This window comes from Anolis carolinensis, unplaced genomic scaffold (assembly GCF_035594765.1).
Source record: "Anolis carolinensis isolate JA03-04 unplaced genomic scaffold, rAnoCar3.1.pri scaffold_9, whole genome shotgun sequence".
Taxonomy (NCBI): Eukaryota; Metazoa; Chordata; class Lepidosauria; order Squamata; family Dactyloidae; genus Anolis; species Anolis carolinensis.
The window spans coordinates 5,756,436-5,784,051 of NW_026943820.1; the positions used below are offsets into that span (position 1 = coordinate 5,756,436).

The window sequence follows — 27,616 nt, forward strand, 5'->3', positions numbered from 1 at the left end:
TGCGTGCAGAGCCCAAGCGCAACGGCCCACTCAGCTAGCATGGAAGAGCTACAGTTTAAGCTGCAGCGCCTGCAGGAGGAGCTGGACATCTGCAAGGGCCGCAACCAGGAGAACCTGAGCAAGCTGCAGGCTCGTGAGAGCACCATGGAAGAGCAGAGCCTGGACCTGGACCTCCTCCTACAGCAGTGCCAGGCCCACAAGGACAAGGTGCGTCCACCAAGGCATTTGAGCGGTGGCTACTGACCTGGCCTTCCACCCAAACCCTGACGCCCTGCCTTTGGCTCCCTGCAGCTTGTCTACTACGAGGAGGTGGCCCAGAAGCAGGAACTGGCCCTGGCCCAGCAGCACCAGCGTGAGCGGCACCTGCAGGAGCTCTTGGCCCAGGCCGAGGGCAGCACCAGCCTCCTGGAGGAGAGCCTGGCCCTCTATAAGCAGAAATACCAGGCCTCGCTGGCCAGAACTGGGGAGCTGGAGAGCCGCCTGCAGCGCCTGGAGGAGGAGCTGGCCAACCAGGTGAGCTCCAAGTGGGCTAGACAGGTGGACAAGCGGGCAGCAGGAGCCCCAGCGTCTCTTGGGTGCCGGTCTTCTCCCCATTGAACTTCCCTCTTTTCCTGATGCAGGCCAAAGCCAAGGAGGAGGCTGTCCTGAAGCTCCAAGCCGAGCGGCTTGTCTGGCAGGAGGAGCTGGAGGGCAAATGCCATCAAGCCAGCTGCACCGAAGAAGCCATGGATCAGCTAACGCGAGAGCTTAGCCAGAGCCGGCAAGTGGCTAGCCAATTTGAGCAGAGCACCCGGACGCTGCAGCAGGAGCTGGCAGAAAGCCGGACCAAGGTGGGTGCTGCACCTGAGGAGCCAGATGGGGAGGGCGCTCCCCTTATTCCTCCCCCTTCTCTCCCTTTCTGACTGACGTTTGCTCCTCAGCTCCTGAGCCAGGAAGGGGCACTGGCAGCTCTGCAGAGAGACTTTGCCTCCTACAAGACAACCCACAGCTGCTCCAACAGCAGCTATGAAAACCAAGTGCGCCACATAGAGGCTCTCCAGCAGGTGGGAGGCCAGTTGGGCCCTTGTGCTGCTCAGACCCTGGGGGAGTGGGCATTGGGGTGGCCAAAGGGCATGTGGGATGCTGATGGGAGTTCTCTTTGGTGCCCCAGAGGCTGCAAGAAGCCAAAGAGGAGAGCGCGGAGCATCAGCAGGAGGCCAAGGAGTACCGGGAGTTGGTGCAGGACCTGAAGCTGGAACTGGTGCGAGTCACGGAGCAGAAAGGCACTGCCTTAAAAGGTACAGAGCCACGAGGGAGCCCACAGCCCCCCTTCCCTGCCTTGGGAGGAACCTCCCTTTGCCCTGAGAACAGGCTGTGAGCGGCATGGTTCTTGCAGGCCTGGAGCGCCTGGAGCTGACGGCACAGACCCTGCGACTGGAGGCGGCCGCAGAGCGGGAGAGGCAGGAGACTGAGGCAGGTGCGCTCAAGCAGCAGGCCCAGCAGTTGGAGCTGGAGCTCAGGCAGACCCGCCAGGCATGTGCCCAGCAGGAGCAGGTGAGTGCCTAGTAAGTGAGTGCCCCCTTCTGCAGGCTGGCTAAAGGCTCTCGGCCCCTCTCCCTGCTCTTCTCTCCAGGCCGTCCGGAAGCGAGATGAAGTGCTGCATAAGTCCCAGGTGGAAATGCTGCGTGCCCGGAGCGCTCTGCAGGAGAAAGGCCAGGAGTTGGAGCAGCAGCGTACCCATGCTCATTGCCTGGAGGCGAGTCTGAAGGAGGCCCACAAGGCACTGGAGGAGAGCCAGGCCGAGAGGGCCACTCTGCGCTCCGAGGCCAAGGTGCTGCGGCAGAGCCTGCGAGAGAGCCAGGAGCGGCACCAGCAGGCCGGTAGGTGATAGGCGGGCCCCAAGGGGTGGGGGGCTGCAATAGAGTGCAGCTTGGCTTCCAGGCCCAGGGCCTACGATGGGAGAGAGGGAGGAACAGCCCCTCTCCCCACAAGGCGTATTCCTCCCAGCCTGAGGAACCCCGTATTCCCAGCCCAGGAACTGGCCCGGCAGGAGGAGCAGCTGCTGCTGGCTCAGAACAGCCTCCGCACGGCCCAGGAGCACCTGGAGGAGCGTGTCGCAGAGGTGGTGCTCCACGCAAAGGCCGCCCACCGGCTGGAGGTTGAGGTCCAGGCCCTGAGTGAACGGGCAGCCAGAGCTGAAGAAGAGCTACAACAGAAGAGGTAGCAGGGGGGGCCTTGGGACTGGTTGCCGTCCAGGCTCCTCTGGGGAAGGAGTGGGCAGAACACAGGCTGCTTCCTTTGCAAGAAGATAGCCTCCGATTTCTCTCCTCACCTCCTTCTCCTCCTTTGCCAGAGACCTCATGGAGCGGCTGACGGAAGAGCTGAGCCAGTCACGGCAGCAGCACCAGGCAGCGGCTCAGGAGGCCCAGCAGCAACGCCAGGCAGCAGCAAGGACGGAGCGGAAGCTGGAGGCCAGTCGCGAGGGACTGAGAACCCTCCAGCAGCAGGTAGCAGGCTGGGCCTGGCTGTGGGGAGGGAGGAGGGAGGGGTGCAGTGGAAAGGCAGCCCCCTTGGCTGAAGGCAGAGGGGCCTTTTCTTGCAGGTCCAGGGGCACGAGTTGGCGCTAGAAGGGCTGCAGGCAGAGCTCGGGAAGCAGAGGCAGCGGGAAGAGGAACTGCAAAGGCGGCTGCAGGAGGCCCAGGAGCGGGAGAGGCAGCTGGCCCAGGGTCACAAGGACCTGCAGCGCCGACTCCAGAGCAGCCAGTGTCAGGTGAGGGAGAGAAGGTGAGTGGGTGCCATCATTGCCACCAGGCTCTGAACCCCTTGGTGACTGTCAATGTTTCCTCTCACTGGACCCCAGCTGCAGGAGGTTGAGTGGAAGAACCAAGGGCTGCAGCTGTGCGTGGCTGAGCGGGAGGCTGAGGGCCGGGCCCTGCGGGAGAAGCTCAAGCTCCAAGGCGCAGAACTGGAGGCAACCCAGAACAGCCTGGAGGCGGCCCAGCTGGAGCTGCAGCAGCAGGTGACGGAGGTGAGCTGGGCCAGTGGAACCGGCAGAGAGGCTTCCCCTCCCTCTCCTCTTTGCAGCCCCCAAACTATGCCCCATCTGCTCTCAGGCACTGCGTCAGGAGGCAGCCCTTGCCCAGCTGCGTTCAGAGTTTCACGCCCTCCAGGAGCAGGAGGTGAAGAACCACCAGGCCCTGCTGGTAGCCCAGGAGCTCAAAGCCCAAGCAGCCTGCTGCCAGTCCACCCAGAGGGAGGCGATGGAGAAGGTGAGGCAGGGGTTCCAGCCTCAGCCACCGTCCTGGGACTGTTGGTTCTGGTCCCCAGCAAAGACAACTCACTCTCCCTTCCTGGCAGCTAGAACAGAAAACGCGGGAGGCCTCCTGTCTGCAGGCAGAGCTGGAACTGGCGCAGCATAAAGTGGCCCACCTGGAGGAGCAGGTCTCCCGCACTGAGGCACAGCTGAAGGAGCTGGTGGCCATCCAGAGGGAGCAGCAGCAAGAGGCAAGTCTCCAGACAGGGCTGCGGAGGAAACCACCCTGGCCCTATCCCCCTCCTCCTGCCCGGCTCACTCGGCTGCTGCCTCTGCCCTGGCAGGTCTGTCGCACGGAGGAGAGGCTGCGGGAGTTGGGCCTCCAGGCGCAGCGCTGGCAGAAGGAGCACCGCGCGGGCCAGTTGGCTCTGGAGGAGAAGGACGAGGAGCTGGTGGTGGCCAAGGTGGAGCTGGAGGCCAGCGAGGAGCGATGGCGCTGCATGGCCGAGGAGGTGCTGGAGGATTCCTCCCAGGGGCCGGGTGGGAGTTGCGGAATGGGCTTAGCCCTGGGCCTCCCCTCGCTCTTCTGTCCTCACATGGCATCTTCCTTGGCAGAGGGACGAGCTGCAGAATGAGGCCAATCTTCTCCGGCAGAAGTTTGTAGTCTCCAGCCGGGAGGTAGTGTATCCTCTTCAGCATTGGCTTCTGTCTTATCTACCTTCCAGATTCAGCAGTGAGAGTCTAGAGGGTCAAAAGGTTCTTGCAGTTGGGAGGAGCTCATTAAGTGGTCCTTTCAGCAGGAGGTGCCCTCCTCTGCCCCCCTCCCAGTCCCAGAAGGCTCAATTAGAGCAATGGGTAAAGGGAACCGGCCCTCCTCCTCTTCTCTCTTGAGGCTTAGGCCTGGCAAACATCCAGGGTCTGGCTGCCTAAGCTCCTGTTGCCTAAGGGCCTTTGGTAAAATGTAAAAAAAGGTAAATATGGTATATAGTATAGTATAGAATGATGAATATATAAGTTCTATGTGTTGTCAAAGGCTTTCATGGCCGGGATCACAGGGTTGTTGTATGTCTTTTGGGCTGTGTGGCCATATTCCAGAAGTATTCTCTCCTGACGTTTCGCCCACATCTATGGCAGGCATCCTCAGAAGTTGTGAGGTATGCCTCTGAGGATGCCTGCCATAGATGTGGGCGAAATGTCAGGAGATAATACTTCTGGAACATGGCCACACAGCCCGAAAGACATACAACAACCCTATAAGTTCTATATTTGCAATATCTTCTTCTATATAAACAAAATGTAGCAATCACTACTTTCCAAACTACATAGGAAGGGGATTATGGTGTCGTACTTACTTCAACTTAAAGTAGATTTAAATATAATCGGTGGTAGAACCCCATCCCTGTAATGTATCTCATACCTCCTAGTAGGATATATTTGCAATCTGAGTTCCAGAAAAGCAATGAGTACTCTAATTCTGGTGTCCAATACTCTATTATACAACTGGATTTGTATAGTTCTTCACATAAAGGTATTCAATTTAGCAACACTTTACACAAGTATTACAACAACATTGTTCCACTCTCCAGTTTAAATATCAGTTCTGTCAAATAGGAAAAATGAAAACAAACAAAGTCTTACTGCTGACTTGATAATGTTCTCAAGTGCTACCATAGCTTTAAATCAAGTTAATAAAGCATACTAAACATAAAGATATACAATTCACACTAATTTTACAATGCAATTGTAGCAGTTTCAGTTCTGCCAAATAAAATAAACGAAGACCAAACATAGTCTTACTCCCGTCTTGAAAATGTTCTCAAGCGAATGGAGTCAATAAACAACTAATATAAATATACGTATCAAAGTTCTTCATATGAATGATACCAATGTAGAGTTGCTCCTGGATACCAATATGTTCCAGGGTTAAAGGCATTGGTTGTTATTTCTGCATGTGAATTGTATATCTTTATGTTTAGTATGCTTTGCTATACAAATCCAGTTGTATAAGAGTATACTATACTAGATACCATACTTTCCTTTTTTACATTTTACTGTGGATTATAGACACCTGTGCGTTTAGTTAGCCTAAGGACCTTTGCCAGGCCAAAGAGGGACTTCCATTTCCCACCTTTGCCTCCCTCCCCTCAAAAAACAGGTGGAATCCCTGCAGACCTCGCTGGAGGCGTCCCAATCTGACAGCCGGCGCCTGCAGCACGAGAGCGAGCTGGTGATGGCCAACGTCAGCCAGTGGGTGACGGAGCAGAAGTGAGGGAGCTGCCGCTGGCCTGGGGAGGGAGCCATAGGGGTGTGTGGATGCCGGCTGCCCCCTGGGTCAATGGGGGAGGGCTGGGTTGGTTTCCTCACCCGAAGCCCTTCTTGCAGGAAGGTGAACGAGAAGCTGGGCTGCAAGATCCGGGACCAGATCAAGCATATGGCTCAACTGACAGGCGAAAGAGAGTGAGTGTGGGCCAGAGACCATTAAAACTAGGGAGTTCTTTTTCAAACAACCTGTATACTGCCTGCCTGGATTTCTTGATACCTGTGCTTGATTTCTTGATACCAGGACAAGGCAACTGTAGTCCTAAAGCCACTAAACAAGCAAATAGACCAGGGGCAGACTCTTGCCCATCATGCTTGAGAACTCCCCGCAGGCAGGGAGCACTGTGGCCTCCCACTGCCTCTGGCCTGCTAAACACGGATGGCTTTCCTTTGCAGCCATCTCCAGGGACTGACGCAGAGGCTGGAGCAAGAGAACAAGCGGCTGAAGAACGAAGTGGACGAACGGCGCATTGAGTGCGAGCGCCTCAAGGTGAGTGGCAGAGTCCCAACGGCCCAAGGGTCCCTGTCCTCCACTGCCGGGCCAACCTCTGCCCCTGAGGTTTGGAAACAGTTTGGGGCAGCCCTGGGGAAATGGTGATGGCTGAGCAGGATCATGGGCACAACTGGGCCACGTTACACAGCTACACTCCCTCCCTGCAGGCTTTCCGCAGCCAAGACCTGGACTCATGCACAACATGGCGCTCAGTGCTCTCGGCAGAGAGGTGAGTGCCTTCGTGCCAGACCTTCAGCACCACACAGGCTGAGCCTGTCCTGGGTGCACGCCCTGACAATGGCGCCATGGGTTCCTCAGAGCAGAGGGTCACCACAGGCCCTATGAAATGAGGGTCGGGAGGAGGGAACAGGAAAGGGCAAAGCACTGCTTCTGCCAAGATGGATAGGCTCAAAGGAGGATGCCCAGGCTTGGCACTTCCTCCAGCCACAAACCAATGCCCACCTACAAAGGCACCTTGAGTGAGGTAAGGTCTGCTTCACCACAGGCTACAGCCTGGTCCCAACAGTCAAGACCTATGTCTGCTGCCAAGCCTGGCACATGCTGCCCATCTTCCTCTTCTACCTCCCTGTGCAAGTCCCTACCACACACACACACACTGCCGTAGTGCCTGCCCTCATAGTCCCAGGCAAGTGTCATGCAGCAAAGGGCTTGTTCTCCTTTTGTTCTGAAAGCGAGAATGCCACTGGAACTTGCACACTGTATTCATAATGTAGAGAACGCCATCCGACAATGCCTTGCTTTATTTTCAGTGCCTCTGTCCCACAGACACAGGGGCTTCTGTAAACTGCTTGCGGCCAAGTGACTCCCTTTGTTCTTTTTCCTTGCAGCTCTCCCCGGCTGCCTCAGAGGAAAAGCCAAGTTCTAGCCACAGACTGGACCCGCCCTTAGCCCCTCCCCTCCTGCGGCTGGCCCCGCTTTCCTTAACCTTCACCCTCCAAACAACCCGTTTTGGTCCCGTGGTGCCCGGCTCGAGGGCCTTTTGCTGGGACCTGCAGCCCTACTGCAATCATGTGCCTTTGCCAGAGAAGAAAAAAGGAAGAGACTTGTGCAAATACTAAGCCAATAAACGGGGGCAGCTCCGCTACCTCCCCCAAGAAGGGATTCCTGCCGCGTCCTGCATCCTTTTGGGGTTGGGGGGTCAAGGCTGTGGCTCTCCAGGAGGAAGAGGAGGGAGGAGGACAGTTGCATTTCCCCCACCGGAAAGAAAGCCCCTCTGCTCTGCCGCAGGAGGGCAAAGAGACGCACCGCTCAGAGCCTGGCCAGGAAGCAGCAACATTTATAGAAACAACAACATGACTTCTCAGTGTCTGTCCAAGGTGGGCCGTGTTCAGAGCTGGGCGGCTAGAGGCCGAAGCGGGCCGGCGTGTGGCGTGGGGTGGCTGGCTGACCCTGTTCCTTGCGCCCCGGAGTGTAGATCTTGGTGGACCTGCAGGGAGGCAGAAAGACAGATAAGAAGATGATAATAAAGTAATGGTAAAGGTTTTCCCCTGATGTTAAGTCCAGTCGTGACCAACTCTGGGGGTTGGTGCTCATCTACATTTCGGAAGCCGAAGAGCCGGCGTTGTCTGTAGACACCTCCAAGGTCATGTGGCCGGCATGACTGCATGGAGTGCCGTTACCTTCCTGCCAGAGCGGTACCTATTTATCTACTCACATTTGCATGTTTTCAAACTACTAGGTTGGCAGGAGTTGGAGCTAACAGCAGGCGCTCATTCCGCTCCCGGGATTTGAACCTGGGACCTTTCGGTCTGCAAGTTCAGCAGCTCAGCGCTTTAACACACTGCACCACCACCAACTTTATTTCTATTCCGCCCTATCTCCCCAAAGGGACTCAGGGCAGATTCCAACATACAACAGCAAACATTCAATGCCTTCACAAAAACCAATACTGACAGAATCCCAGAAAAACCCCACATATGAAAACCTAACATCAAATTAAACTCACAGTCAAAACAAAAATTATATAATGACAAAATCTGAACAAACATCCACATTAATTTACAGAAGCCAACCCACAAAGTTGTTTGGGTTGGTGGTGTGGCCTATGGTGGTAAATTAGGCTGACATAGACTTGCAGAAGTCAGATACAAAATAGTTCTCAACCAGGGCCCCATAGTGGTCACTCATGGTCTAATCCTCCATATGCAGGACTTCAGTTGTTTTTTGAAAGAGAGGAGGGAGGGGGGCAGCATTATTTCCTTAGGAAGGGAGTTCCAGAGGTGGGGGGTGACCCCCTTTCTCGTTCCCACCAGCCGTACTTGAGACGAGGGTGGGACCGAGAGAGAGCAGGGCCTCCTTTGCTGACCACAGTGCCCGGGCTGGTTTGTAAGAGGAGACACAATCAGTTAAGTAGTCTGATGAACCAGCCGCTCTGCAGAGGCAAGGCCCACTACGCTCCACAGGCCTCCTCCTCCTACCTGACACTGCTGACGGGGTTGCGTCGCTCCTGCTCTTCCCGCCGGGCACGCAGCTGCTCCTCCGCCAGCGCCATCTCCTCCTCCATGGCGGATGCCTCCTCCTTGGCCCTCCGGCGACTCTCCTGGGGCAGAGTGGGGCAGTCAGGGTGGTCTGCTCCCCTGAGACCTCTTCACACCACCAACCCCCCCTCCTCAGCACCCCTGTGCTTGGCATCTGAGGGAGAAGGCCACCCAAGACAAGGACAGGGCCCTGCCAATACCATCCTGCTCACAATGGGGCAGAGCCATTCTGGCAGTGGGAAGCACTTGGCTTCAGCCAGGGACAGGTCCTGTGCCAGAGAGCACAAGCCAAGGAAAAGCCCTTCCTCGGGGCTCCACATAGGCTTGTGCATGAATATTTCACGGCTTGTGCATGAATATTTCTGTGGAACATACCCAATGAACGACTCTGACAGGGATACTCTCATGCCACCCCATCAGCTCAGCCCACTTACCTGGCGTGACTTGCCGGCATGTTTGATGCTGTAGAACATGGGCCCCAGTTCGGCCAGCCACTCGCCATCCACAGCAGTGACGCACTGCATATACTCCTGCATAGGAGGGGTGGGACAGAGTTAAGGAGTACCCTGTGTGGCCCGTGCCTCATTCTGAATCCTCTAGGACTGGTTAGAGAGGGAGGGAATGCCTGCATCCAATGCCCTGCAATGCCTGCATCCAATCACTGACCTTGGTAGTCATCACAAGTTCATGGTAGACAATGTAGTCCGGCGTATAGCCCATGCCAAACAGGGAGCTGGTGGGGTGCAGGTGGCAGGGCATCCCGGTGCGAATGTTGACGTATTCCCCGATGCCCTACAGTCAGAAGAGAGTAAAGAAAGAGGTCGGTTGGTTCATTGCCCACCATGGAGACACAGAGGCAGGACGCTGGTACCAACTCCCACAAACTAGATTCTCTGCAGCAATAAAAGGGTCCTGTTTCCCATAAAGGGGCCTTTTATGCCGGGGGGAGCCCCACAGAAGCCCCCCAAAGGGCATCCCAACCTCCCTACCCTTCCCAGAGTCACCTTCAGTTTGGCAGCCTGGTGGAAGTAAGCCGCGCAGATACACTTGCGGACGATGTCCCAGTCGGTGCCACAGGAGGCCAGGCTCATGCGCTGCTGCACCATGATGTCCTTCAGCTGTGCCCGCACCTCACGCACCTGGAAAAAGTACATTCAAGTAGTTTCAGTTTAAAAACATGGCTTTTTAAACAAGCCCTTGATCTTACATAGATTTTCAGGATTAGTACAAAGACTTACTGCTGGCATCCCGTTAGCACTAGGTTTTGTCACTTAGAAACAACTTGTTTTTATCCACAGTTATGACTGCATTTTATGAATGTTAATGTTTTACAGTGTAATTATGTATGTGTGATTGTAATTTTATGGTTTTGTCATTTTAAATTTATGTAGTCTATATGCAGCACTTTGCTGTATTTTGTTAGCCGCCCCAAGTCCCTTTGGGGAGATGGTGGTGGGATAGAAATAAAATGCTTTTATTATTACTATTATTATTATTATTATTATTATTATTAACACAATGACATAGTATGACACAGCAAACAAGATATGCTGGATTTCGTATCACAAAATCACAAGTCGAACACTTCCCAAGCGTTTAGGACTGTGTGATGTATTTTCGGATGATGCGTGCAGATCCCAGTAGGGTGGCCTTTTGCAGTTGGCAGATTGTAATTTTGTCAATGTCTATTGTTTCCAAATGCTGGCTGAGATCCATTATTATTATTATTATTATTATTATTATTATTATTATTATTATTATTGCAAACAAGGCCCATCTTGACCTGCCCTAGCCGCCCACGCACTCCCGGACCCTGACTGCACCTTGCGCATGGCCTTGGCGTGGATGAAGTGCTCACTACACCAGAGCGTGGAGTAGCTGTTGCTCTTCCACTGCAGGTAGACGTTCAGGTAGGTCAGGTGGTCGCTCTCCGGGACGGCAAACTTCTCCCGCACTTGGTCGCTCTCTTCCTCCCGGCCCTGAAGGAAAGGAGACGGAGGAAGAGGCCGTGAAGAACAAATCCGGGCAGCAATTGGGACCCTGATGCCCCCTCCCCCTTGATTCTCTGCCATGACACACCTTTGGCCGGTAGAAGATAGCTGGCACAGAGAGCATGGAGACAATCAGCAGGATCTCTGAGCTGCATCCCATGTCGCAGGAGACGATGAGCATCTTCGAGAGGGCTGGGTCCAGGGGGAACTCCACCATCAGGCGCCCCGTGGAGGTCAGTCCTCCTGCAGAGAAGGCAATGGCTGTCAGAAGGCATGCTTCTTGGGCCCCTCCCAACCTCTGGAACCCTCTCTTTACCTGTGTTGTCCAGCGCACCCAGGATCCACAACTGGTACATGGAGTTGAGCATGTTGTCCTCCGGAGGGGGGTCCATGAAGTGGAACTGGAGCAGGTCCTGGACTCCCAGGGATTTTAGCAGCAGCACCACGTTGGCCAGGTTCGTCCGCTGGATCTCTGGGACCGTGGTGGTCAGCAGCTCATTCTTATAGGCGCTCTGTGTGTAGAGTCTGGTGGGAGATGAGAAAAGGGGCTCAGCTGGGGCCTCAATAGCCACCCCTTCCCACAAGGAACCCCACACAAACAAAAGGGAGGGCTCAGCCCACCTAAAACACTGGCCTGGCCCCGTCCTCCCAGCACGGCCGGAGCGCTGGTTGGCGTTGGCCTGGCTGATGGGGTAGATCTGGAGAGCGTCCATGCCGATCCGTGGGTTGAAGACCTAGAAAGGAAAAATTGGGAAGAACATGTGGGTCAGCAGCCCCCCTCACCCAGGCCCCCAAGGTCTCCTACATGCAACCAGGTGCCCCAGACGCACCTTCAGCTTGCAGTAGCCTGAGTCGATCACAAACATGATCCCATCCACCGTCAGAGAGGTTTCGGCAATGTTGGTGGCCACGATGCACTTCCGGACTCCGTCGGGTGCCTGTCAGGAATGGAGACCCCGGTCAAGGACTTGGAAGGGACCCCAGTGACCACACAATCCAGACCCAATCAAGGCCCTCGAAACAAATGACCATCTAGCCCTGGCATGGGCAAACTTTGGAACTCCCCAGGTGTTTTGGACTTCAACTCCCACAATTCCTGGCTTCAGGCCCCTTCCTTTTCCCCCTCAGCCGCTTAAGCGGCTGAGGGGGAAAAGGAAAGGGCCTGAAGCCAGGAATTGTGGGAGTTGAAGTCCAAAACACCTAGAGGGAGTTCCAAAGTTTGCCCATGCCTGATCCAGCCTCTGATAGATGCCTAGCCCCATTAGTTCCCAGGCCTGCCATGTCAAATTCCCACAGTGAAATAAACTATTGGGGGGTTTGCCCTCTGCTGCCACCTCCCTGGCTCCCTGACCTTCTGGAAGATCTTGGCCTGCAAGTCGGAGGGCAGCTGGGAGTAAATGGGCAGCACGGCCAGAGCGGGAGCATTGGCCAGCTCCTCCAGGTGCTCCACGATCTGCTCAGAGGTAACCTGCAAAGAGAACAATACAGAGAGGTGAGGTCCTGTGCAAAGAGGTGAAAGGGATGGGTAATGGAGAGCTCCCTTGACCATACTCACCTCAATGTCCTCCTGGCCTGGCATGAAGATGAGAATGTCCCCTGGGGCGCTGGAGAGGTGTACCTGCAGGGCCTGCTTGACCGCAGCCTCCACATAGTCCTCCTGTGGCGTCTGAAGGGGAGAAGGAGGTGGTGTTCACCCTCCGAGACACAGACCCCTTTTGCTCCCCCTTTCACCTTCCCGGCCACACCCAACACCCATCCCCTTACCTTACTGAAGAGGACGTCCACCGGGAAGGTGCGGCCCGGGATGTGGAAGATGGGCACGTTCCCAAAGAAGGCGGCAAACTTCTCTGCATCCATGGTGGCCGAAGTCACAATCAGCTTCAGGTCGGAGCGCCGGGCTACCACCTACGGAAGAGCCAAAACTCCCATGTCATGTCTGTCTGTCTCTGTCTCCCCCACCAAAGGAAAGTCCCAGAAGAAATTGTCATAAATATTAAAAATAATTAGGTATTTTTAATTATTTAATTATTTAATTTGTATTTTATTTTTAATTATAGGAGCCCCGGTGGCGAAGTGCGTTAAAGCACTGAGCTGGAGACCAAAAGGTCCCAGGTTCAAACCCCGGGAGCGGCGGGAGCGGCCGCTGTTAGCTCCAGCTCCTGCCAACCTAGCAGTTCGAAAACATGCAAATGTGAGTAGATCAATAGGTACCGCCCCGGCAGGAAGGTAACGGCGCTCCATGCAGTCATGCCGGCCACATGACCTTGGAGGTGTCTACGGACAACGCCGGCTCTTCGGCTTAGAAATGGAGATGAGCACCAACCCCCAGAGTCAGACATGACTGGACTTAACGTCAGGGGAAACCTTTACCTTTACTTTTTATTTTTAATTATAAAAATATGAGTCAAGTACTGAAAGGGTTAAACGATTGCAATGACTCAGCAAAAGCTGCAGTTCAATATAAGCAGATGTGCCTATAGCTTAGAAGGCCTCAGTGTTAGTCAGCCTCAGTGAGAGAAGGCCTCAGTGTGTGAGAAGGCCTTTGTGTGAGAAACTTTGGTGAAAGAAGCCCCAGGTCGAAGGCCTCGTGTGAGAGAAGTTCCAGTGTGAAGTCTGCTGTGTGTGTGAAGCTAATATAATAATAATAATAATAATAATAATAATAATAATAATAATAATAATAATAATAATAATTTTATTCTTGTACCCCAGCTCTATCTCCCCGCAGGGACTCAGGGCGGCTTACAAATGCAAAAGAGTATACATACAAAAACATCAAATACCGAAAACGCACAAATGAAAAATTAAAACATACTATTAAAATCAAACCATTAATAAGACAAAGTTAAAAACACAGCAATAAAACATAAGGATGGGCTGATCAAAGTGCACTAAGTGAGACTTGTAAATATGGAGGAAGTTAAAAGTGCTATAAGAACATGGGGGAGAACCCAAAAGTGAGTTGAACCCTGAGGCTAAATACAGAAATTACCCATACGGATGTAACCGATCAAGGATAACCATTTGTACAAGAATTTAACATTCAAGAGGGTGGTACTTGTGTAAGTTACTGTGTAAGTTTGGTGTGAGAGGCTCTGTGAGAACGAAGCTGTTTATCTGCATCAGAAAGAAGCCCAGCGTGGAAACGAATTCAAGAAATATTAAGAATAAAATTCCAAATGAAACCAGAATACTTTCTCTTAGGAATGCCAGATTTCGAAATGGATTTAAGTAAAGACATACTATTTAATTACTTGGTGCCAGCGGCTAGAATAATTTATGCTAAAAACTGGAAATTGAAAGAAGCACCCCGGATAGAGGATTGGATGTTGAAAATACTAGACATCATGAATATGGATAACTTAACACAATGCCTTAAAAGAAACCAAGGCATACCAAAGAAATCAGCTGACTGGACTCTTTTGGAAGAATATTTAAAATAAGATGAGAAGAAAAGTAGATTCCCAACCATAAAAAATAGTTTGAGCAAATGGGAGGTTGTGCTTCATTAAAGAAAAGAAATGTATATTTCTATATAAACGTATGGACATTTTTTTTAAACCTCGATGTAAGAGATCGGAAGTTGACAAACTCTTTTCTTCTTCTTCTTTTTTTCAGTACTTACTCAATATTTTCCTACTTTTCTCTATCATTTATGTTCCCCTACTTTCAATGTAAAGAAAAATACTCGCGGATCTGTAACTATATATTTACAATTTTATTTCTGATTTTTTTCTCTTCTTATTTAATAAATTTTAATAATAATAAAAATGAACCATCCTGCGCAAAACTACACTCAGGGGGCTCTTCTCCAACTTCAGCAGCCTTCTCATAACTGCTGGTAAGAAGAAATTTGGTTGAGGAAAATAAAGTATACATATGCATCAGACTTAGAAGAAAACTATCTGAAAATGTTGCACCGCTGGTATATAACCCCAGCAAAATTGGGAAGAATGTACCAGAACATGGACAATAAATGTTGGAAATGTAAGACAAATGAAGGTACATTCTTCCATTTATGGTGGACATGTAAAAAAACAGCAGAGTTTTGGAAAATTATCCATGCTGAATGTCAAAAAATCCTCAAAAAAACTTTCCCAATGTAACCGGAATACTACTTATTGGGTATGTTTGATTTGGGATTATTTGCAGATCGAAATTTGGACAAATTATTTGCTTTTTTAACAACAGCAGCGAGAATATTCTTTGCCAAAAGGTGGAAGTTGGACACCTGAATTGAAAGACTGGATTATCAAAATTATGGATATAAAAGACATGGATAAGTTAACATTCTTACTAAAAGAAAATAGCGTCAGCGGATTGAAAAAGACAGATTGGTCATTTTTAGAAAACTATCTCAAGAAAGATTAAAGACGTAAGGGGGAAAGAAGTTGCATTTAGTTTCCATATTGACTTTAATAAGTTGTTGCTTTACAGGAGCAGTAAGAGCGGAAGTCATCAAATACCCCTTTCCAGACTGTATGTATGGTGTCTTTTTATTTATTTATTTATTGCACAGTAGAGTCTCACTTGTCCAAGCTAAACGGGCCGGCAGAAGCTTGGATGAGTGAATATCTTGGATAATAAGGAGGGATTAAGGAAAAGCCTATTAAACATCAAATTAGGTTATGATTTTACAAATTAAGCACCAAAACATCATGTTATACAACAAATTTGGCAGAAAAAGTAGTTCAATACGCAATAATGTTATGTTGTAATTACTGTATTTATGAATTTAGCACCAAAATATCATGATATATTGAAAACATTGACTACAAAAATGGCTTGGATTATCCAGAGGCTTGGATAAGCGAGGCTTGGATAAGTGAGACTCTACTGTATTTCATACTTTCCTATACATTTATTGTTCTCCCACTTTCATGTATAAAGGAAATCTTCTTTTATTTTTTATTTTTTTTGTCTCTTTTTCTTTCTTCTTTTTTTCCTACTTTTCTATATTTTATATTGTTCCCACACTTTTTATGTATTGAAAATACTCTTTTCTTGTTTAATAAAAATTATATATATATAAAAATAAAATAACTGCTGGCAAGGAAATGATACGCACAAAGGCCCACCTCAAGAGCCAAGCCCCTTACCTCACGCAGAAGACCGAAGAGCACGTCGGTGTTGAGGGAGCGCTCGTGGGCCTCGTCCATGATGATGGCGCTGTAGTGGTCGAGGTCAGCCTCTCGCAGAGACTCCCGCAGCAGGATCCCGTCCGTCATGTACTTGATGACCGTGTTCTCGGAGGTGCAATCCTCAAAGCGGATGGCGTAGCCCACCTGGAGGGAGGCCAGACAGTTGGGTCATGGGAGCAAGCAAGCAAGGTTGGGTCACCATCTCCCGTGACCCAACCAGGCAGAGAGAGGGAGACCTGGCCCTAACTGCTGGTACTGACCTCTTCCCCGAGGCTCACGCCCATCTCCTCACTGACACGCTTGGCCACTGACATTGCCGCCACTCGTCGCGGCTGTGTGCAGCCAATCATGCCATAGTCCGTGTATCCGTCCTCGTGCAGGTACTGCGTCAGCTGTGTGGTCTTCCCGCTGCCCGTCTCCCCCACCACGATCACGATGCTGTTGTCTCTGCAAAGAAGAGAAGAGGGAAGGACATTGCTCCGGTCACTGCGTCACAAAGGCAAACCAGCACCACTGTCTTTGGAGCAACAGCTTGCAACCTCTTTCTGTTCCACGTTTTCAGAAAAATATACAATTTTACTTACGCTGTTTTACAAAGCATTGCCGCATATTACTAGTAATACAATAACTATAAAGATCAGATCTCCACATAGCTTTCAAACCCACCTGGGCAAAATATACACACTCAGTCTGAGAGCAAAGCCATGGCAAACCCCTTTTAATTTTATTTTAGTTAGTTAGTCATTTTACATCAGGGGTCCCCAAACCAAGGCCTGGGGGCCAGATGAGGCCCTCCAAGGTAATTTACTTCGGCTTTAAAAGTCTGAAGACCCCTGCTTTAGATTTTTTCCACCTTCCCCCCAAGGAAGCTCTGAACTAATTCTACTAAGAGTCAAGTTAGGATCTCCATAAGTTGAAAACAATGTGAAGGAACACAAGAAATGCACCCATGTTCTATTGAACGCAAGGTTTTTTGTTTATATTCCTTTCTCATCGCCTTAGATTCAATTAGGTAGAGCATAAGATTGTTTTTAGCACACCAACAGCAATCCTTCTCCCCCAATAATCCCTTGGGAAATCAAAGAAAACCTTAAGACTGGCTGGAAAAACCAGCTGGCAGACTGACCGGATGACTGTCAGCAGCTCCTGCTGGACAGCAAAGATGGGCAGGTACTGCCTCTGCTCTGCAATTGATTTCTTCTTGGCAAACTCACTGCTGGCTTCGCTCTTCTCTTTCATGTGGTCAGCAAACTTCTGCTCCGTCCTGAAGGAAGAAAGGAGGGAGGAAAGGAAGGTAGGAGGGCACCAGGCTCAGCATCGCCTCCAGGGCCTGGTCCCTTGGACTCCCCTCACTCCCAATGTCCATACCCACCCCAAGCCCTACCTGTAATCCACGCTGCCATCCTCTGCCAGGATCTGCTTGGCCCCTTCCTCCTCCTCGTCCTTCTTGATGCCCATGATGTTGCCCAGTTTGGTGCCCGCCAGCTCCCAGTGCTTGTGCTGGGCCTGAAAGAGCGGCAGACCCCAGACACACATGGTCAGGCTCTGAAAGAGTCAGGCCCTGCCCCTCGCCCCTCCCGATTTGGCCCCATCCAACTGTTGCAGCTATATGCACAGATGTCTATTATATACAGCAAAAAGGAAAAAAGGAAAAGTATGGTATATACCAGTGATGGGCAACCTTTTGCACTTGGTGTGTCAAAATTCACCAAAAAACCTAGCATGACTTGGGTGGTGTGTCACTTCGAGAAAAAAAACCATAATTTCAAAATATATATAGTTTAAATAACAAAAATATTTAATTGTAATATGTAACTGTATTTAATAAATCAAAAACTATTTACTACCATTATTTCTATGTACAACAATCTATGGTACCTCTTGCAGTTTCCACGTTGATTAATAATAATAATAATAATAATAATAATAATAATAATAATAATTTTATTCTTATACCCAGCCCCATCTCCGCGAAGGGACTCGGGGCAGCTTACATTTTATATTTTTTACAATATAAAAACAAGCAGTAAAACAAATCAAACAACAATAAAACAAGTTATAAAACCACATACAATACATAATGATAAAATCATGGATAAGATCTGTAGGAAACTGGGCCAAAGTGCTAGTTATGACGATTTCTCTCTATTGTAGTTTCAATGTAGTCATGAATAATGAAAAATATAATAATAATATAATAGTAATAATAGTAATAATATACTACAATAATAATAGAATAATAATAGAATGATATTATATGTATGTATGTATGTATGTACGTATGTATGTAATGTGCATAATTCCCATGGAATAAACAACAAAACCACTGGACCAAATCACACCAAATTTGGCCACAAAAGACATTAGTCATCCATTCAATCTGCATGCGTCAGCGTGTCAGCAAAAATGGCTAGGCGTGTCAGTGCTCACACGCGTGTCATAGGTTGGCCATCACTGGTATATACTATAATATAAAGTATAGTTATATACTTCTAAAGTATGTTATAGTTATATACTTCTAAAGTGATACAGTCACTTATATATTACGATTGTAGTATCAGTTTATATATTCCAACTGTACAGGTAAATACATATGATTCAAAATTGTCTCAAATCTAAATTGGGTTTAAATAAACCTGATGATTGACCCTAACTCCGTTCCTGTCGTTTACACAATGAATAATGGTAGACTTATGTATAGTATCAATATCAGTATAACAAACCACGTATATTTCAATGTCCAATTCTAACATATATAATTATTGGTACACAAAGTAGTCTTATTAAAGTCTTGATAATATTCTCAAGGTTTGTAACGCTATTCTTCCAAATCAATTATTCAAAGTAAATCAAAGTTCCATGTCAATAATAACAAAGGATAACTCCCTGGTTAAAGGAGTATGTTGGTGGATTCCAGAGTCTATACAATATATGGATCCTGGAGATAATGTGGTCAATCAAATCTGGTTGATACAACAGGTCTCCCAGGTATGCATCCAGTTTCGGCGACCTTCTTCAGGTAGACCTTCTTCAGGTAATCCTGGAGTTCCCTGTGTTTGCTTTGGGTAGCATGTCCTGTTGCTCTAATGTCTTATCTATGTCCGTGGAGGATCCTTACATGTAGTATTCTACCTCAGGTTGCGAGCCAAATAATATGATACTACAATCATAATATATAAGTGACTATATACTTCTAAAGTATATAGTCACTAAGTGCGTTAAAGCGCTGAGCTGCTGAACTTGCAGACTGAAAAGTCCCAGGTTCAAATCCCAGGAGCGGCTTGAGCGCCCGCTGTTAGCTCCAGCTCCTGCCAACCTAGCAGTTCAAAAACATGCCAATGTGAGTATATCAATAGGTACCGCTCCAGCGGGAAGATAACAGCGCTCCATGCAGTCATGCCAGCGGCCACATGACCTTGGAGGTGTCTACGGACAACGCTGGCTCTTCGGCTTAGAAACGGAGGTGAGCACCAGAGTCAGACATGACTGGACTTAACGTCGGGGAAACCTTTACCTTTTATATCACTTTAAAAGTATATAACTATAACATAACTTACTTTACATTATATTATATACCATACTTTCCCTCTTTTCCTTTTTCCCCATCCAACTGTTGCCCACCCTTCGCCCCCCATTCGCATCCCAGCCCAGACTGAGGAGACCTGCCTTCTTGCGCTCTTTCTGCTCCCGGTGTTTCCGCACCAACTGACTCCCTTTCCGGGCGATAATGGCCAGGTCTGACGTGGCGTCCTTAACGGGGATCACAGGCTCGGGCTGCGAGGGAGGGTGGAAGGGAGAGAAGGGTACAGTGTGACTGGCTGAACATGGCAAGGGCAGCTTCTTCTCTGCCCCAGAGACCCCTCCCTCTCCCCACCTACCTGCTTGGTGAACACAATGCGCCCGTCCAGGAAGGGGGGCACCAGGTTGTGGACCAAGAGGTGAACCTTGGCGGCGTTGTCCTCCTCAAAGTCCTCATCCACCTCCAGCCGGTGCACCACGCCACTGGTCAGCATGCGGTTCGTCTCCCAGCGCTCATTGTCCTGCCAAGCAGAAGACGGCAAGTCCAGGTCAGCACCCCATAGCCCTGGACTCCCCAGCATGACCTCAGGACAAACTGTGCCTCTGTGAGGATCGGAAAAGGGGGCAAAGAGCTCATGGGAAGGAGCCCCAGAGCCATTCCCACTGCACCCCTCTCCTCTGAAGCCACCCCACCTCGTTGATCTGCCTGCGCTGAGCAGAGATGCGCTTCTGCCTCTGCTTCTGCAGGTGCTGCTCCCGCTTCCTGACATACTCCTCCGAGGAAGAGGCCAAAGGGTTGTGGAATTCGTCATATCCTTCGTCCATCATGTACCAGTCCCTGTCTGCTTGCTGTGAAGGGATGAGAAAGGGGAAAGCACTCTCAACAAAGCAAACAGGAAGTCATCCTGCAGGGAAGGTGCCTGGTGGGCTGCGGTCCATGGAAGATGCAGCAGAAGAGTGATTCCCAAATGGCTGGGAATGTCACCCGCTGCAGGCACAGCCCTGATTACGGCGGGAAGGGCAGCGTGGTCACCACTGATCAACCATGCACAACCTCAGCTGTACTGAGGCCCTCCCCTCCAGCCCCCACCAGAAAGAGAGCCTAGAATGTGCTGCTTCTCCAGTCAACCGGGAGAATTACCTTTCCAAGCTAGAAAAAGGAAGGTTAGGTGGGGGCTGGGCTGTGGCGCAGGCTAGTGAGCAGCCTGCTACAATAAATTACTCTGAGGTCATGAGTTCGAGGCCAGCCCATGGTGGGGTGAGCACCCGTCAATTAAAAAATAAAAAATAGCCCTGCTTGTTGCTGACCTATCAACCCGAAAAATAGTTGCATCTATCAAGTAGGAAATAAGGTACCACTTATAAAGTGGGGAGGCAAATTTAACTAATTTACGACGTTGGAATGAGGAAGTGCTGTCACAGTGGATGATGAAGCAGCTGCTCCCCCCTGTGGCCAGAATCGAACATCCCCACAGGAGAAGATTAAATTGCCTCTGTGTCTGTCTCTGACTCGGTTCTATGTGTATATGGGCATTGAATGTTTGCCCTATATGTATATAATGTGATCCGCCCTGAGTCCCCTTCGGGGTGAGAAGGGCAGAATATAAATACTGTAAATAAATAAATAAATAAATAAATAGATGTAACAGTGAGCATGGAAGATGCTCTCTTTGGCACCCATGGAGCCAAGACATACTCCTGACTTTTGGGTCACTGGTCAAGACTCAGACTGGGCAGCAACTCACCCGCTGGTCCTCTTCCCACTGCTGCCGCTCCTCCTCAGTATCAAAGGCAATGCCGTCTTCCCCATCTTCACGTTTCCCTAGAAATATAAGGTAGTGTCAAGGGATGCCTCTAGTCTGGGGAGAACAGATAACGCCTCCTCATTAAGGCCTCACTCACCTCTGCCTCTAGAAAGCCATGGGGCGGAGGCCCCTAGGTGCCTCTGGTTGTCGGCCCAGTCATTGTACTTATACGAAGGGGTGGGCAGCGGGGTCTCCTCCGGGTAGCGGCTCCGCAAGGACCTGCAAGAGACGGCTGTGAGGACAAAGGGTCTCTTCCACTCCCCCTCCATTCCTGCCACTGTGCCAGACGCCCCTCCCACCGCTCCCAATGGCCATGGTGTCCCACTCCTTACCGGTCGCGGTCCCTCCGTTCGCTGTCACGAGAGGCAGAGCCCCGGTGGCTGCGGTCGGAGTCCCGGTGGGAAGGGGTGGGCGAGGGGGACTCCCACTGCGACCGGCGCGAACTGCTGTAGCCGCTGTCCTCCTCCTCCCAGCTGGAGCGCGAAGGAGTCGCCGCATCTGGAGGCAGGAAACAGGCATGTTTTGGAACTGAACACCAGAACTCCCCACCCCAGGGCCTGTCACGCCAGAAGAAGAGCCACTGGGAGAGGCCGGGAGTGCAATGCCTGACTCCAATTGCTGGTCAAAGTGAAGCCTAGCATGAAAGCACTGACCGTCTTGGGCAGGTCTGGGGAGACAACCAAGAAAATGTGTGTACCTCAGGGCCCCTCTCTTCCCAGACTGACCCCAGACAAACTTGTAGCATTTTATCTAAGTTTTAATTCACTGATCTACTATTACAGCCTCACTGTTTTTAATTCTATGTTTTAATAAGTGTTTTTTTAATTTTCTGGTTACTACTGGTGCATGTTATTGTCTGTTGATGTATTATATAGTGTAATTGTTTTTGTATCTAATATTTCTGTGAGCCGCCCCGTCCCCTTCGTGGAAGATGGAGGCGGGATACAAATAAACGTATTATCATTATTATTACAGTAAAGTCTCACTTATCCAACGTTCTGGATTATCCAACGCATTTTTGTAGCCAATGTTTTCAATATATCATGATATTTTGGTGCTAAATTCATAAATACAGTAATTACTACATAGCATGACTGCGTATTGAACTACTTTTTCTGTCAAATTTGTTGTATAACATGATGTTTTGGTGCTTAATTTGTAAAATCATAACCTAATTTAATGTTTAATAGGCTTTTCCTTAATCTCTCATTATCCAACATATTTGCTTATCCAACGTTCTGCCGGCCCGTTTACATTGGATAAGCGAGACTCTACTGTATTACCTTTGGGCCGGTGGCGAGGGCTTTCTGGCTCATTCCTCCGACCGCCACTCCGCTCCGAGGAGCCCTCCCGCTCTGAGTGGCCCCCGCTGCTGCTGCGTCGACTCCGGTCCCGATCTTCTGTGGAGACAAACACTGGTCAGCCCTGCCCCCCTCTGGGAAAGGGTCCCTGGGGAGGGGGGAATAGGGTCCCACTGGGGCCCACCTCGGTCTCGCTTCCGGTCGTGGTCCCGCTCGCGGCCGTGGTCCCTCTTGCGCTCCTTCTCCTCCTTGGAGGAAGCGAAGACCCCCTGCTCCCTCCGCTCTCGTTCCCGCTGACGGCTGCGCTCCCAGAACTCCTCACTGACGCCACCCGTGTGTGATGGCGTCTCAACCCGTGCAGAACGGTAATGCCTGCAAACGCAGGGCCGAAAAGAAGGAGGGGGACAGGCTCAGCTCAGCTCAAGGGGCGGGATCACCACCTTCTTCACTTCTTTTTTAAAGTTCTTATTTTTTTTCTTTTAAATCTGCATTCTTCATACAATATTACAATACAAAAACAAACCAAAATCTAAAATTCTGTATCATCCCATCCACTTTCCCTTTCCAGATCACAGAGGCTTACAGACTTACCGTATATACTCGAGTATAAGCCAACCCGAATATAAGCTGAGGCACCCAATTTTACCACAGAAAAGACTGGGAAAACATTGACTCCAGTATAAGCCGAGGGTGGTAAATTTCAGAAATAAAAATAGATACCAATAAAATTACATTAGTTGAGGCATCACTTCACTTCTTAATTAGTCGCTCTCCACCAGAGTGCTCCGAGCGACTTACAATTTAAAATATCATTCCACAATATAAAAAACATTCATCATAAAAACATTCAACATAAAAACATTCAACCTAAAAACATTCAACAGTGACTATTTGGCAAATTAGATCTGATTTACTTAAATGCACAACAAAAAAGCCAAGTTTTGAGCGCTTTTCCAAAAGGTCGCAACTCCGACATTGCTCTAAGATATGGAGGCAATGAGTTCCACAGAATTGGAGCATAGATTGAAAAGGCATCAGTAGGTTAAATGTTTTTGAATATTTACATAAAGCTCTAATCTAAGATAAGACTGTCCAACTCTGAGCAAATCATTATTCTCATCTTTTTCAGTGTAGATGTGCTTATGTATTCTTTCAATAATAACAGAGTAAAATAATACATGTAATAATAATAATAATAATAAATACAGGAAAATAATACATGTAGGAATAAATAGAGTAAAATAATAACTATAATAATAAGACCAGAGTGAAATAATAAATGTATTAGTAATAATAATAATAATAATAATAATAAAAATAGAGTAAAATAAATGTGATAGTAGCAACAATAATAGAGAAAAATAATAAATGTAATAATACCAATAATAATAGAGAAAAATAATAAATATACCATATATTCTCGAGTATAAGCTGACCCGAATATAAGCCAACCAGGACCCTCACCCGAGTATAAGCCGAGGGGGGTTTTTTCAGTCTTAAAAAGAGGGCTGAAAAACTAGGCTTATACTCGAGTATATACAGTATGTTCCTGTCAGTCCCCAGACTGAGTTCTTCTCTGTTGTCTCACTTTCCTCATAAACAGAATGTTGTTACCAAATTCTCAGTGCATTTGAGGGCAGTATGCCACCCAGTATGCTCCCTTCTGCCAGGCAGGAAGGCACCATCCAAGCCCTCCCAACAGGTGGCCATCTCGCCTCTGTCTAAAATCCTCCAAAGAAGGAGATAGATAGAATGATAGATTCACAGAATTCTAGTGTTGGGAGGGAACCCGAAGAAGGACATCTAGTCGAAGCCGATTCACATCAAGCAGGTAAAAACCATCAGAGCACCCTGGACAGATAGCCATCCAGCCAGCTTTGTTTACAAGCTTCCGGAGAAGGAGATCAACAGAAAGATAGAATAAAATAATCTTGGTCTCCTTCTACACTACCATATAATCCAGATGATCAAAGCAGATAATCAAAATTATCTACTTTGAACTGTATTATACGAGTCTACACTGCCATATAATCCAGGCCAAAGTGGGTAATCTGGATTTTATATGGCAGTATAGAAAAGGCCCAAGGGTTGAAGAGACCTCAAAGAGCCTGATTAATGTCAAGCAGGAAAACACCATCAGAACACCCCCGACTGCCACCATGAAGATGTAGAGCAGGTCTGAGCAAACTTGGGCCCTCCAGGTATTTTGGACTTCAACTCCCACCATTCCTAACCGCCTCAGGCCCCTTCCTTTTCCCAGATTAGTTTAGTGTTTACATCTCATTTTAAATTTTTTTTGGTTACTGAATATTTATTTTACTTAAGTGATCTTTCCCTTTACTGTACTAATGTAGCACAAACCCTACGTAAAATCATACTATGTTTTTTTGACATCATATTGAAATCTAAAATATATACAGAAAGCTTTTACTTTACTACATGCCCACCATGTAGATGTACAGAAGGCATGGGCCAACTTCGGCCCTCCTTCCAGGTGTTTTGGACTTCAACTCCCACAATTCCTAACAGCCTCCAGCCCCTTCCTTTTTCCCCCTCAGCCACTTAGCGTGAAATCAGTGGAGGGCCATTTCACCTAATGCCAGAGGGCCATTTCAACTAGTGCCAGAAGGCCACTTGATCTAACGCAGTGGTTCTCAACCTGTGGGTCCCCAGATGTTTTGGTCGTCAGCTCCAGATATCCTAACAGCTGGTTAACTAGCTGGGATTTCTGGGAGTTGTAGGCCAAAACACCTGGGGACCCACAGGTTGAGAACCACTGCGTTAGATCAAGTGGCCTTCTGGCACTAGTTGAAATGGCCCTCTGGCATTAGGTGAAATGGCCCTTTGGTGCTAGGCAAAGTGGACATATGTTGCTAGGTGAAGTGGCCCTCTGGCATTAGGTGAAGTGGTCCTCCGATGCTAGGTGACGTGGCCCTGTTTCAAGACCATGTTATCACCTCTATTAATGGCCATGTTTTTACTTTGTTGAAGCTGTGTTATTGACCTACTGTTATTGTTATGTATTTTATATTGTGTATTTTATACTGTTGTATTTTATTGTATGTTGTTGGGCTTGGGCCTGTGTGAGCCGCCCTGAGTCCTTTTGGGGAGATGGGGCAGGATATAAAAATAAGCTTATTATTATTATTATTATTGACACAACAACGTTGTATGACACAGCAAACAAGATAGACATGCTGGATTTCGTATCACAAAATCACAAGTCGAACACTTCCCAAGTGTCTAGGACTGTGTGATGTATTTTCGCATGATGCATGCAGATCCCAGTAGGGTGGTCTTTTGCAGTTGGCAGATCGTAATTTTGTCAATGCCTATTGTTTACAAATGACGGCTGAGATCTTTTGGCACGGCACCCAAAATATTATTACAGTAGAGTCTCACTTATCCAAGCTTCGCTTATCCAAGTTTCTGGATTATCCAAGCCATTTTTGTAGCCAATGTTTTCAATATATCGTGATATTTTGGTGCTAAATTCGTAAATACAGTAATTACAACATAACATTACTGTGTATTGAACTACTTTTCTGTCAAATTTGTTGTATAACATGACATTTTGGTACTTAATTTGTAAAATCATAACCTAATTTGATGTTTAATAGGCTTTTCCTTAATCCCTCCTTATTATCCAAGATATTCGCTCATCCATGCTTCTGCCAGCCCGTTTAGCTTGGATAATTGAGACTCTACTGTAATACAATAATTATAAGGTTCAGATCTCCACTTAGCTTTCAAAACCCAATGCAATGCTTTTGGGTTGGAAAAATCAGCCGTTTACAAGAAATGTTGCCCACAAACAATTCCTCATATGTATGTTTGTCCACAATACCCTGCCTCATGCACGGAGTTGTTGTTTAAAGCTACAGACAATGCGATTGCTGTTGCCCGCTTTTGGTCCAAAACTATTTAGCTGTTTGTGATTCCTTTATTTTATCACTTTTAAACTTATTTATTATGCAATGCTTTTGACACGAAATAAATAAGTAAATACAAGATATTTGCTTATCCAAGGTTCTGAAGGCCCGTTTGGCTAGGATAAGTGAGACTCTACTGTATTATTATTATAGGCACAGTAGTCCTTTGGCACTAGGTGAAGTGGCCCGATGTTGCTAGGCAAAGTGGCCCTTTTGTGTTGGGCGAGGTGGCCTTCTGGTACTGGATGGCGTAGTCTGTTGCTAGGTGAAGTGCCTCTGTTGCTAGGTGAAGTGGCAGAATAATCACCCACCCCTGAATTGTGCAGGAAGCGGCTGAGGGGGGAAAGGAGTGGGCCTGGGGCTGTTAGGAATGGTGGAAGTCCCAAACACTTGGAGGGAAGGCCCAAGTTGGCCCAGGCCTGCTCTGGCCGCTCTCGCTCTTGTTCCTCCGAAGCCTGAGGCTCCTCAGCAGCGGGACTGAGGCCTAGTTCTTCCCTCCCTCCTTCCCCGGGCCTGGCTCACCGCTCCCTCCGGGACCCTCGCCCCGCGCCGCCGCCGTCTCCTCCGCCTCCGTCCCGCTCCTCCTCCTCCTCCGCCGGCTCGGCCTCTCCGTCTCCGCGCTGCTCCTGCTGGGGCTCCGCGGCCCAGTCGGCGTCGGGGGCGAGCCGGGCCCGCTTGGCGGCGTTGGCGGCCTGCTCCTCCTTCTCGCGGCGCTTCTGGGCGGCCAGGAGGTCGAGGCCTAGCAGCGAGGCCCTCGGGGCCGGGACCTTGAAGACGTGCTGCTCCTCGGCCGCGCTCCTCCGCCTCGCCGCCGGCACCACCAGGCCCCCTTCCTGCGCCCCCGGGGACAGGCCCTCCAGCCGGTGCAGCGACGCCTCCGACGCCGCCTCCGCCTCGCCCATCGCCGCTTCTCCTCAAGACCGGGCCCGACGCTGGCCGGGCGCCGCCATTGCCCACCCACAATGCCCCGCGCCGGAAGCCGCAATCACGGAAGAGACACTGACGCGCGGGGGGAGGCGGGACTTCCGCCTAAAGGAGTGATTGACAAAACCAGCCCGGAAGAGAAGTTCCCTGCTGTCAACATTACATTTCATCAGTGGGTTTTAAATTGTTTTTAAATCGGTGTGGCCTCTATGCTTATTAATACAGTAGAGCAGGGGTCCCCAAACTAAGGCCCGGGGGCCGGATGCGGCCCTCCGAAGTCATTTACCTGGCCCCTGCCCTCAGTTTTATAATATAATATATTGTATATACATATAATATTGATAATAATATTATAATGTAATACAATATAACACTAATAATAATACCATATAATAATATTAATTATATATTCTATATTACATATAATATTACTAATAATATTACAGTATAGTGGTATAGTT

The 27,616-nt window shown here is 49.1% G+C and overlaps 2 protein-coding genes across 7 annotated transcripts in view; one reads left to right on the forward strand and one right to left on the reverse strand.

The window, feature by feature from the left end:
• pmfbp1 (polyamine modulated factor 1 binding protein 1) overlaps positions 1-7,547 on the forward strand; it is a 38,026-nt gene extending 30,479 nt beyond the window's left edge. For 4 of the 5 annotated variants that reach the window (XM_062961778.1, XM_008120609.3, XM_008120611.3 and 1 more), the window contains 20 exons: positions 10-207; positions 292-513; positions 621-830; positions 921-1,043; positions 1,151-1,277; positions 1,376-1,533; positions 1,613-1,859; positions 2,010-2,199; positions 2,333-2,486; positions 2,582-2,749; positions 2,840-3,007; positions 3,093-3,248; positions 3,337-3,483; positions 3,577-3,744; positions 3,848-3,910; positions 5,388-5,497; positions 5,615-5,689; positions 5,948-6,041; positions 6,212-6,273; positions 6,893-7,547. In XM_062961778.1, the coding sequence (XP_062817848.1) occupies positions 10-207; positions 292-513; positions 621-830; positions 921-1,043; positions 1,151-1,277; positions 1,376-1,533; positions 1,613-1,859; positions 2,010-2,199; positions 2,333-2,486; positions 2,582-2,749; positions 2,840-3,007; positions 3,093-3,248; positions 3,337-3,483; positions 3,577-3,744; positions 3,848-3,910; positions 5,388-5,497; positions 5,615-5,689; positions 5,948-6,041; positions 6,212-6,273; positions 6,893-6,953 (2,901 nt within the window). In that variant the 3' untranslated portion in view covers positions 6,954-7,547. Of the gene's footprint in view, positions 1-9; positions 208-291; positions 514-620; positions 831-920; positions 1,044-1,150; positions 1,278-1,375; positions 1,534-1,612; positions 1,860-2,009; positions 2,200-2,332; positions 2,487-2,581; positions 2,750-2,839; positions 3,008-3,092; positions 3,249-3,336; positions 3,484-3,576; positions 3,745-3,847; positions 3,911-5,387; positions 5,498-5,614; positions 5,690-5,947; positions 6,042-6,211; positions 6,274-6,892 lie in introns of those variants that run through there. The other variant, XM_008120612.3, reaches the window with a different exon arrangement.
• On the reverse strand, positions 7,326-27,212 carry dhx38 (DEAH-box helicase 38). Of its 2 annotated transcripts, none has more exons than XM_062961781.1 (26): positions 26,754-27,212; positions 22,484-22,671; positions 22,282-22,395; positions 21,331-21,496; positions 21,096-21,217; positions 20,939-21,015; positions 19,887-20,042; positions 19,553-19,714; positions 19,341-19,448; positions 17,059-17,180; positions 16,801-16,938; positions 15,935-16,121; positions 15,633-15,818; positions 12,298-12,438; positions 12,089-12,199; positions 11,885-12,001; positions 11,364-11,471; positions 11,155-11,267; positions 10,850-11,058; positions 10,622-10,776; positions 10,366-10,521; positions 9,547-9,681; positions 9,209-9,334; positions 8,977-9,072; positions 8,483-8,604; positions 7,326-7,491 (listed from the first exon to the last, which is right to left on the reverse strand). In XM_062961781.1, exons 1-26 carry the CDS (start codon positions 27,131-27,133, stop codon positions 7,407-7,409), a joined length of 3,780 nt encoding a protein of 1,259 aa, XP_062817851.1. In that variant the 5' UTR covers positions 27,134-27,212; the 3' UTR covers positions 7,326-7,406. The 2 variants fall into 2 exon arrangements, with proteins under 2 accessions (XP_062817851.1, XP_062817850.1); XM_062961780.1 differs by having other exon boundaries at positions 22,282-22,398; positions 26,754-27,211.
• Between the last annotated feature and the right edge of the window lie 404 nt (positions 27,213-27,616).